General features: G+C 32.9%; 1 protein-coding gene across 1 annotated transcript in view; it reads left to right on the forward strand.

Annotated features, from left to right (window-relative positions):
- The window catches only part of LOC128235976 (uncharacterized), a 43,595-nt gene that overhangs the window by 15,905 nt on the left and 15,007 nt on the right, over nt 1–12,683 (forward strand). The window contains exons 2-5 of the mRNA XM_052950759.1: nt 275–424; nt 806–919; nt 4,625–4,786; nt 5,239–5,337. Of these exons, the coding sequence (XP_052806719.1) occupies nt 275–424; nt 806–919; nt 4,625–4,786; nt 5,239–5,337 (525 nt within the window). The remainder of the gene's footprint in view (nt 1–274; nt 425–805; nt 920–4,624; nt 4,787–5,238; nt 5,338–12,683) is intronic.

Below are 12,683 nucleotides of genomic sequence, written 5' to 3' on the forward strand. Positions count from 1 at the left end.
AATTCACCATCTACAAACTGTCCAATGATGCAAACAGTCCAAGTCCCAGTTCAGGATAATGAAGAGCTACCAAACAATAGCGAAAGCTGTAATTCCTCACAAACAATTTACCTGCTGGTTAATCTTGCTAAAGACAATATGCTGCCTTGCAAATTAACTTGTTATTTGAACTGTAATAACATTCTACAGAATGATGTATATAAAAAAAATAGTTTAGGCAATGGCAACATTAAAACAGTAGATGTATATGTTAATAAGAATATTTGTGTTGTAGGCCTAGTAAGAATTCTGAAGAAGAAGGTCCTGAACAATCAGACCAATTAAGCATCATCAAACATCCAGAGGAAATTACTTCATTTAAATTACCAATGATGCAAACAGTTCATGTCCCAGTAAAGGGTAATGCAGACATTACAGACAGAAGGTAAATGTTGTAATTCTAATATAACACAAACAATTAATATCAAAGTCAAATTCAACAAAGAAAATGATACCAACTTGCCAATAAATCTTGAATGTTTTGTTCGTTTTTAGTAGTTAATATGGATATATGTACTCATTATAACATTAAATTATTGATCAAAGATATAATGGTACGCTCATGCTTTATCCGATATATATACTAAATAGTCAGATTAACCGGACCGCATTGTGCTAGTTTATATTGTGGTCATGCATGTACATATGTGTTCTGTTGTCGGCAGGCAACATAAGTAGCATAATATGCAATTATAATTTGGCGTCATATTTCGAATAATATTTGAAGTATGGCGTCATTTTTAAAATGTATATTCAATTATTAAAGCCAAACATGGCATTCAAGTTCTGGCGTTTTGGCTGAAATGACCATACCAGAGAATGCTGATGATAACAATGAGAAAGCTGAAGAATCCCTATCCCATGTTAGAGAGTTTGACAGGTAAGTTATACAATTTTAAACTGAACAGCACAAAATGTGAAAAGTCCTGAACCTTGGCGAATAATAGAGAAAAACTTTCAATACTACAGTAATAATTGAACAATATAAAGCTCATATACAACGTTTATCATGAAAAAGAAAGCAAACCAAATATTGAATATGTCAGAATGATTTCCAAAGTGAAAATTTTGGGTCTCTTAATTACCTTGTCACCGTGTGTATTCATTTCACAATTAGTTAGATTCGCTAGAGTATGTTCGGGCGTGAATGGATTTTGTTATCGTAGTAAATTAATGACAGCTTAATTGTTAAAACAAGGATTTAGATATCGGAAATCGAAGTAAACCTTTTCTAAATTCTTTTAATAAGCACTACGACATACTCTCTGAATACAATTACAGTCTTAAATGTTATTACTCATCCGGATGTCTATGGCGACATTCTCAAAACGCTTCGTAAATTAAAATGCTTCCTCCAATGAGACTTACTGAACGACCTTTTAAATACTTATTTGAATCGAGTGTATAATGATACTTTATACATGATACATGTCTAGTATGAAAAAAAGATTTTCCTGAAGATAGTATCCTAATTGATCTGAACTTATTGCGACAACATTAAATAACAAACATTTACAACACTGAACACTGGTGGTGCTCCTATTATATTCCTCTAAAGCAAATATTATATTGACTTTATCTTCTATTTGACCTTTACTTCATTTACTGCTTTTCAATATTATAATATTTCTCACTTTCGTTTTCGATTGATGTGAGCGCTGCAGTCTGCGAATCGTATGAAGATAGAAAGTTATCTTTAAGACCATTTAAGCTGACCTTTTTGGCTAACGCTTCTGCCGACTGTTCGTAAATTTTTGATAAATTTCGTTTTTATTTCCCGAAGAATATTACAAAGCATTTAAATATTTTGATTGTTTTATTATGTTTTCATTCTGTTTTTCCTCCTTGTTTGTACAATGATACGTTCACTATTAGACAAAATGAAGACAGGATTTTAAATCTTATTAAGGCGAGATATATCTGATAGTTGTCTTTGAATGACTTTATCGTACTTTTGAGATTTAGCACAGTTGTTTGTCTGCGTTATTCTTCATTGTTTGCAAATTAACGCGAGCTATGATGAGGCTAATATACTTTATTTTAGTAATTAATGATAATTAAAGGAACAAGTATGAGGTTATAGCAATACTAACTAGTTTAAGCCCCAGTAGATTCGACTTCCAGTGAATTCTTGTTTCACTGACCGTCCCAAGGCGGTTATCCAATCATTTAACGTTAAAGCAATTTTGATGATGGTATAGTTTGTTTGTAGTGTATGTGGTGAACATTTGTTTTAGTGTTTGTTTTATTGTGTATGTGATATTAATAGTTTTGTGTCTGTACTTCATTATCGCTAAGGTCCTTGCATTATACCCCTAAACAGGGCTTATTTTTTTATTTTATTTTTAATTTCTGACTTCTTGGCTTGTCCCAATAATTGTCAGTGTATTATTGTGATTTTATACTACGACTTGATACTTAAAATATTACAAGCGCAAAATGGTTAAAACTTACATTTTTAGAATTATTTAGAAGTGCACTGTGTACTGAAAGTGACGTTTTTGCTTTATTTGTACGATCCATTACGTGCCCTAACAATAACGTTTTATATATACATGTATGTACGGTCCATACAGTGCATTGACATTAGTTTCGGCATATGTACGGTTCTTACAGTGCACTGACAGCGAGGTTTTTGCTCTATATGTACGGTCCATACTGTTTACTTACAAATACCTTTTTGCTCTATAATTAAGGTAACAGTACATTGACATCAGGGCTGGTATTCTATACTGGTCTTAACTGGATCTAAGAACAATGTAGCTAATCAGGTTGCTTGTTGTTTATAACTGACCAATAGAGTGAATGAAGTCAATCATGTATGACCATAAGATTGACTTAAGTTACATATTGAATACCACCCCAGTTTTTGCTGTGTATTTTGCGTTGTATGTATGGTCATAAACAGTGCACTGTCATTAGTTTTCGCCATTTATGTGAACTGTAAACAGACAGTTTCCTCGCTTAATAAAGCACATATAGTGCACTGACAATTACGTTTTCGCTTTTCTGTACTGTCCAGACCGTCCACTGACAGCTACGTTTAAGATCCAATGTACGGTCTATACAGTGCACTGACACTTATGGTTTTGCTCTATATGTTCTGTCCATACTGTGTACTGACAGTTGCGTTTTCGCTCTTCGTGTACTGTGCATACTGTTCCCTTACAGTAACGTCTTCGCTCTGAATGTAGTGTCAGTACAGTGCTCTGACTGCTACGTTGGAGTTCTACATGTGCTTTTCATACAGCGCACTGACAACTACGTTTTCGCCGTTTATGTACGGTCTAATAATGACCATACAGTACACAGATGTTTCATTTTCCGCTCTTATGTTTTGTCGTTCAGTGCATTAATAGTTTTCGCTCTCAGTATACAGTCCAGACAGTGCACCCCCTCTTCACTTGGTTTTGTATTTTTGAATGCAGATTCGATTTACACGAGATGAACTGATCTTAACTTTTTATCAAAGTAGGACACACACTGCAACCTAAACTTTCAACATAAAAATAGTTGATGAATATATCAATTATATTATTTGTGTTGTAGACCTTTTGAAGAGAAAGGTGTGGAACAATCACATAATTTAAGTATAAGCAAACATCCAAGGGGAATTTCTAGTTTCAAAATCAACATGAAATATACGAATGTGCTACGATGGCTTTAAAATCAAATATGATCTACGAATATATATCATGTTCATTTACAAAAAGGGCAAGTAAATTATAGTTATTTGTACACTGACAGGTTAAGTAAGACAATGCCTGCATCGAGATCTAGAGAAACGATCAAGGAATTGAGTGGGGAGCCAAGAACAATCAGCAGGTCAATAAATAATGGTTCAAGATGATTAAACTAATAAGATATCATATTTAATAAAAGATTCGATTGACTTATTTTAAATAGGGTAGTGTTTTTCGTGCATCAATAAAAGGTGACTGGTAAATGATTGCATACTGTTGTCGAAATATCGTAAGTTGTCGAAGCAGTAAAGATAGTCTTAAGTAATTACAGTGTAATTGATATATAAAGCATATAGCATTTACAAGAAATACTAGGAATGTATATACTACAGCTATGTTATTGAGTATGAAACAGTGTAATATTGACAAGTTATACTTCTATTTAAATACAATAGATTCCTGTTTAGGCACAAAAAGGGGCTTTCAGTTTTACAATTATCGAGATACAATACTAAAGACATGGGTTTTCATACACATGTATTGATTTCGTCGATTTTGTTGTTTGCTATTAATTAAGATCCACTTGAATGTCGGAATGAATAAAGCCACACACACACACACTCTGATCAAGATACATAGTACGAACGCGCCGGGTTTTTAAATGTTTTGCTCAACAATGGGTCAGATTATGTTCATTTGCTTAAAATTGGCTGAAATCTACGTTCATGAAGTAAATATTTTGAAACAATTATTTTGCATTTGTGTTTGTTTTTTTCCAATCCAGATTTGAATGTTAACCTAATAAACTCATGTTAACCTCTTGTCAAAGCAATAATTTACAACCTAAACTCTCAACACAAGAATAATGATATCAAATATAAGTTATAATATGTATGTTGTAGACCAAAACAGCATTCCGGCGAAGATGTGCCGGAACCAACAGACCATTTAAGCATCAGCAAACATCTAGAGGAAATTACGTCATCTTCTAAATTGCCAATGATGCAAACAGTTCATGTCCCAGTGCACGGGGGTGAAGATATACCAAACAAAGGGCAAATGCTGTAAGTCTTATATTATACAAACACCAATGAACTATAACTTTTAATGCTCAATCGGTGCAAAGTATAACGATCGTAAAGCGAAACAAACAATAAGTTTTTATTTATATAACCATTTTTTTGTTTTGTCATAATTCCCGTTATAAATCGTTTGCAAGAAGAATAAATAATTCATAAAAACAACAACAGAAGGAACGGCAATTATCTTGAACATCAAACCATATATAAACCAGCTTTATATTGCAACGTTTAATAATTAATTAAAGAAATGGCTGCAACTTCAAAGTTATTTTAAGGTTGTTACTCGATACTTTGTGTGGTATATATATATTATTCTATTGTTGGGGCATGTGTCTTATACTGTTTAAAATAAGGCATATATTTCTTATGTTGACATGTTTAACTCCTTTTAATATTATTTACTTATATTTACCTTGTATATTCAATCATTAAAGCCAAACTTGGCATCCTCGATCCGGCGCCTTGTCTGGAATGCCCACAATAGAGACCGCAGAAGAATCCAGTGACCCGTCCCACAGTCAAGAGCTTGACAGGTAAGCTTTCGGTTGTAAAACTGTACATTTTCTCAAACATGTTAAAGAAAATATATGTTTGTTCTCCCAAATCGTATTTTACGTAAATCTCAAAACTCATACACTTTGATTATAGTATTGTTTAACTATCAAACTTAGAAAACCACGTTTACTATGAGATCTGGAGGAATAATAAAAAAATGAGTTCGAAGCCAAGAATAATCAGCAGGTGATGCTCTTTGTCAATATCTTCATGTCAAGATACTTAAATAGTTCTTTTTGAATGATGACGGATGAACAATTTGGTTATTTTACATAATCGAAATATTTTAAGTTAAGTCCATAACAGACATCAACAACGCATATTAGATATACATTAAGATAATTAGAATTATTAAATTTGTACATAGAAGATGAAAAGAAGTATTTACAAAATAATTTATTAATTTGAAAATCATGAGCCTTAAGGGCTAAGATGTTTAGTCCTGATCAAAGGACAACAGATGAACATTTCAAAAAGATTCAAGAAAAGAAATTTTGTGTCATACAATTGTATTTATTTTGTGATATCTGGTCTGAACAATATCGGCTATTGGTAGATATATTTGGTGATTGGTCATCAACACATACTTCACTTGAAACTATAGAGGAAAGCTCAGTTGTATATAATCTAAATAAAATCCTATTTACAGGCACAAGGAACGGGGCCAAACAAGCATTGAACAAGATATAAAACGTCACAAGATCACAACACATCAAAATATATTTATATAACATATGCAAATATCATTTTTAGTAAATATTAGGTTACCTACCTCGGAATGGTCAATGGAAACCTTGTAAGAATTCACTGTGAGAGTAAACTGGTTAACAATCGGTCAACAGCTGGGCCAAAATATGTGCGTTGAGTCAGAGTTTATTGTAACCTCGGAGATTTATCTACTAAGACATATAATGTTTAAGTGTACATGTCTGAAACCAAATTATGTCTAAGAGCAGAATTTTATAAGACAATATGCAGTGTTGTGTCAGTTACATTTCCGTTCTCTCCCTATACGGCAAATAGTGTTTATTGTGTAGTTTGTGTTGTTTTATCGAGATCAAAGTGGACTGTTTACACAATTAACTTATGTTAGTTTGGTTATACAGTCTGAAACATTCTGAAACCTAAATTCGTAACATAAAAACTCTAGATGATAAGTAAATATATTAGAATATTGATGTTGTAGTACAAGTGGGCATCATGCAGAAGAAAATCTGGCACCGTCAGACCATTTAAGCATCAGCAGAAATCCAGGGGACGTTGCTTCATCTTCTAAATTACTTATGACCCAAACAATGCATGGTGATGCAGAAATACCTAACAACAGGCAAAATATGTAATTTGATATAACACAAACAATTTACCTGCTAGTTGATGTTGCCAAAAACAGTACGCTAAATTGCCAATTAATTTGTTATTTGAACAGTATTTACATTCTTCAGAATAATATTTACATATCTAGCATTTGGGTGCCGTTAAAGTTATAGCTAAGTTAATGGACATAGAACGGCGAATCTGCACGAAACTGAAGTTTTGATTGAGATATTCCTTGATTGATCTCATTAGTAACACTTTTGTCGATATTAAAACTTCTTGTTTTAAATTGAACATAAAATATATTTATGTGTTATCATGGCTTTAAAATAAAACAGAATCATCGGAAATGTATCATGTTTATTTACAAATAGGCAATTAAATCATAGTTATTTGTACACTGACAGATTTAGCAAGACAATGCCTGCATCGAGATCTAGAGAAACGGTCAAGGAATTGAGTGGGAAGCCGAGAACAATCAGCAGGTGGTGTGCCTTGTCTATAAATAATGTATCATGATCAGTAAACTAATAAGAGAATATATTTTATGATTACATGTATTGAACTTGAATGCTATATTTCAAAGAGGGTAGTGTTTTGGTGTATCAATAAAAGGTGACAGGTGAACGAGGTGATTGCATACTGTTGTTGAATTATCTTTAGTTGTCTTATGAGTTGAGATAGCATTATATTTATAGTTGAAATATATTGCATATATCATTTACCAGGCATATTATGTATATATTAGAGCTATGTTATTGGTAATGTTACAGTTAAATAATGACAAGTGAGACTTCTATTTGAATACAATATATTCTTATTTAAGCACAAGAAAATGTTGCTTGCAGTTTCACATTCATCGAAAAACAATAACTAAGTACATATTTTTCATACTGACGTTTAATTGCGTCATTTCCGTTGTTAGCTATTAACTAAGATCCTGTTTAAGTTTGGAATAAATTAAGCCACACTGATCGAGATACATAGTTCATTTGCTTAAATATGGCTGAAATCTACGGTCATGAAGTCAATGTTTATACACATCAGGGGTAAGCGCTGTAAGACACTGTAAGACAATATGCAATGCTCTTGCAGTTACCCTTTCGCACTCTATGTACTGTCCATACAGTACACTGACAGTAACGCTTTAACTCTTGGTATGTACCGACCAAAAAATGCACTTATTTTCACTTGTTTTTGTATTTTCCAATCCAGATTTGAAGGTTCACCTAATAAACTCATCTTAACTTTTTGTCAAAGTTGAAAACATTCTGTAACCTAAGCTCTCAACATGAAACAGTTGATGTTGATATAAATTATAATATTTATGTTTTAGACCAAGTCAGCATTCTAAAGAAGACGTTCCGGAACTATCAGACCAGTTAAGCATCAGCAAACATCCAGAGGAAATTACTTCATCTTCTAAATTGCAAATGAGGCAAACAGTTATACCAAACAAAAGGCAAATGATGTATGTATAATAAAAAATAGTTAACATCCAAGTCAAATACAATGATACCAACCTGCCGAAAACGTGAACAAATATTTTTTTTAAGGATTCCAAGTGGATCTATGTACTCATTATCACATCAAATCATAAAATTCTACATTGTACTAAATATCGGAATACTTGAGAAGTGTATGATCACGCCAGTAGTTGTATGTGATATACATTTTCAATACTCAGATTAACTGGACCACCTTGTGCAAGTTAATATTGTGGTCATACATGTACATATGTGTTTTGTAGAGTAAGTAGAAGAAAATGGGAGGAAGGTGAGAACCGCTTTTGCGGTGATATTAATTACTCATTTCGCGAAGATTTGCTTATTTTGAGAGATTTTTGCCCTTAAAGGGGCAGGACTCATTTTTATGATATTTTGATCCATTTTAATATATAAGGAAAATAATTTATGATAATTTGGGACTTTGCGAGGTAGGAGTAAAATATTAAATATACACAGATTGTTGTATAACGATGTTGTACTTACCAGTGTAAGGGAAATAACAACTGCATAACACGACGAATACCGTGAAGAGTTAATCATCTTATCCATGTTTGAAAGTCATGATGATTATGTTAACCAATGGCTCGCTGTGACGTAAGCAGTGTAGTGACGTCAATGATAGCGTTTAAACATGAGCGAATGTTATTACACAAATGTTTATTGAGCATATTAAAGAGTTTGGTGTTGCTTAATTCCGATGACTTGGTGTTGAAAGTGGGGAGTATAAAGACATATTTTCACCTAAAAGATCATTGAATGCAAGACCATTACGCTAATAACTTATGAATAATATGGGGAAGGAGGACATTTTAGAGCCATAGTATTTTAGACAGAATAACCTCGCTGCTTACGCGTGATGATTAAAAACACACGTTAAAAAACAGAAACTTTCTAACATAGACATGAAGTCGAATCATCTGAAGGATTGTTCACTTTTATTTTTGAGTGTAAGAAAAAAACTCGGTGTAACACTATTTGCTTTTTATACTTTTTAAGCTTATCAAACAAGTCCTTGTTTAAAATAAGAACTAATTAATGATAAGGAGCCACAAACACCCGGTTGTCCTTTAGTAATCACCCTGTCTATTCATCTGTCTGTCGATCCAAATTGTTTATATATTTTCTTAATAACTTTTAAACTATCCGAGATATTAAAATAAAACTGCAAATATATGATCAAATAGAACCAAAATCATATGTTACGATAAGTTACAAAACAGTATAGTAATGTAATTGTAAAAACAAAAATATAAATAACTTAGTTAAAGATAAAGATAGTTTATGCATGATCATGAATCCCTTCGCAAAGATACTTTAAGAGTGTTATACTGTTACTCAATTAAATCAAAACGATGTAGTATCGGTCACTTGAAATACTAATTTAATACGTGGTATGGAGTTATACAAAATTGCATATGAAACCTTATCTTGAACTTTGTTTCCACCCCAGTAAATTTACATTTTACTGACCGTTCCAAGGCGGTACCTAACAATCCTTGATAAAATACCTAGATTTTTTTATATAGTATATATGCACTGTGTTGTTTGTGGAGTTTTGTTTTGTTCTTCCGTATTTCTCGTTTGTGATTGTTTGTTTTTGTGTTCTATGTCTTTGCCGTGTACCCTGTGCGCCATTATAAGGGGTTTATTTTTACACTTTAGGCTACTGAGTTTGTTTCTGGAGTGTTTCACATAATTATTCATAAACAATGAATTTTGCTTCAGACATTTAGTAAACTCTACACTTCAAACACAAGCGTACATTTTCTGAAATATTGGTATCAACTCTACAATGAAAGCCCCAAATTCTTTGTATTTTTATTTATCTTTAACTGTTAGGGTTTGGCTGATATTTGACATAGGTATGGCCTCTTGAACATGGTCATCTCGGCAAACATGGGGAAACCCAGGGGCCAGTCGTCACCATTAACAAAGATTATAGAATAGTTAAAAGTTATCACTAGTAACAGTCCCCCAATCATTATTAATTAGCCTGGGACTTTTAAGAAATAAATGGGCGGGGGGAGGTGCTCGGTCATAGGGGTGTGTCAATTCAACGCACCCTGCCCATGTGACTTAAGTTACAGGGCCAAAACTATTTTTAAAGCAATAATATAATGAACAATTTAATAAACAACTGAATCTGTAACACTATCATTCAAAGCAGCAATCTTCAAGACATGAACACGTATACCAAGCATTCCCCGCTACTTGGCCTTTATTTGGAAAATCACTCTATCACGTGTGTTTTTTAAATTTTCATCCCACTGAATATAAGTATACAAACAATGTCGCTATAAATAAAGGTTTGGGCATTTCTTTTACGGCAGACACCTAAGTGAAAATTGTAAAAACTCATTTGGCGTTTCAATCAGTTTACGTTCGCATCGCTCGCTCAATGTAAGTTGGGTAAGAATTTGTAGCACCATCGGTCATTTTTATGTTTTTGATAATAAACATGCTATAAACAACTAAACGTCTAAGCACAGATTGCTATAAACAGTGATATTGCTGAAACATTTCCGCTCTTAATTTACGGCCCGTTTGACTTTTTTTTTTTTTTGGTATCGTAATTGAGATTGAGTTCTCACAGAATAAACTCACCTTAATTTATTGTCTAATTTTGATTCATACTTTGATCTAAATTGTAAACATCAAAACAGCAGATGACGAGTAAATGATTTGTAGGGGAGTAGGATCACTGATGGAAACTGTCTGGAACACTCTGTGTTTGAAGCATTGAAATTATCAGAACATTTAGGCATTATCAGAAATCTAAAGGAAAATTCACCATCTACAAACTGTCCAATGATGCAAACAGTCCAAATCCCATTTCAGGATAATGAAGAGCTACCAAACAATAGCGAAAGCTGTAATTCCTCAATAACACAAACAATTTACCGGCTGGTTAATCTTGCTAAAGACAATATGCTGACTTGTAAATTAACTTGTAATTTGAACTGTAAGAACATTCTACAGAATGATATATGTAAACAAATAAGGCAATGACCATAAGACGACGAATCTGAACCAAAACCGATGTTTTTATATGGTCATCATTGACTGATTTGATTAATAAGCATTTTTTTTCTTAATGGACAATATTGATGTCATTTAAATATTTAGTTGGAGTTTAAACATATTTATCTTATAACGATTGTGAAACAAGTTATTACAACATTATATTAATCACTCTCGTTGGCACGATTTTACGCGAGAGTGATGTCTTGTGTTGTGGGGGAACTTGTCCGGCTTGGTGACCACAAACCAAACTCAAATGCGCGTTAGTCTGGAATCGAACTCAGGTCGCCTAGGTGAGAAGCCAGTGCGCTTACCTAATTAAATGTCTTGTTTCAAAATGAACAAGATAAATTAATATATGTGTCGTTATGATAACATCGAATCAATGAAACTTTCCTATGGTCATTTACCAAAGGGCAAGTTTATTATGTTTATTTGTACATTGACAGTTTGAGCAAGACAATGCTTGCACCGAGATCAAGAGAAACGATCAAGAAATTGAGTGGGAAGCCGAGAACAATCAACAGGTGATGTGCTTTGTCAATATCAAATGCATAAGAACAAATAAGCGTATATCTTTTATTAAATTTGAATAATATATTTAAAGACGGTAATGTTTACCAGGCCTATTATTTATATATTTATAAAAGCTATGTTAGTGATTGTAACAGTTATTATTTTATTTAAATACAATAGCGACTTGTCTAGGCACAAGAGACCTCGCAGTTTTGCACTCAGCGAGATACCATAAATACATGCTTTACATGCATCTGTATTGATTGCGTCATTTTAGTTGTGAACAGTGAAACACTAGTTATTAACTAAATTCAACTAGGTTTTAACTAAGTTAATCATCATGTTTAAATTCAGAATGAAAAAGTCACATTTACACTTATCGAGATACATAAATAGAACGCGCTTGGTGCTTAAACTATTTGCACAAGAATGCTCAGATTATGTTCATTTGCATAAAAATGTTTGCTAAAAATTTGCTGTAACTTCGGTTATAAAGTAAGTATTAATACACATCAGGGGTTAACGCTGGCAACTGACCAGATGCACTGAGAGTAACGCTTTCTATCTCTATATACTGTCCATAAGAATGCCAATTTTCTGCACAAGGTTGGGTATCTCCAATTCCAGAGTTGATATTTCACCAAATAAACTCATCTGAACTTGTTGTCAAAGTTGAAAACATATTTCAACCTAGACTTTTAACATTAAAACAGTAGATGTATATGTTAATAAGAATATTTGTGTTGTAGGCCTAGTAAGAATTCTGAAGAAGACGTTCCGGAACTATCAGACCAGTTGAGCATCAGCAAACATCCAGAGGAAATTACTTCATCTAAATTACCAATGATGCAAACTGTTTATGTCCCAGTAAAGGGTAATGCAGACATTCCAGACAAAAGGTAAATGTTGTAATTCTAATATAGCACAAACAATTAATATCAAAGTCAAATTCAACAAAGAAAATG

This window comes from Mya arenaria, chromosome 5 (genome assembly GCF_026914265.1).
Source record: "Mya arenaria isolate MELC-2E11 chromosome 5, ASM2691426v1".
NCBI lineage: Eukaryota > Metazoa > Mollusca > Bivalvia > Myida > Myidae > Mya > Mya arenaria.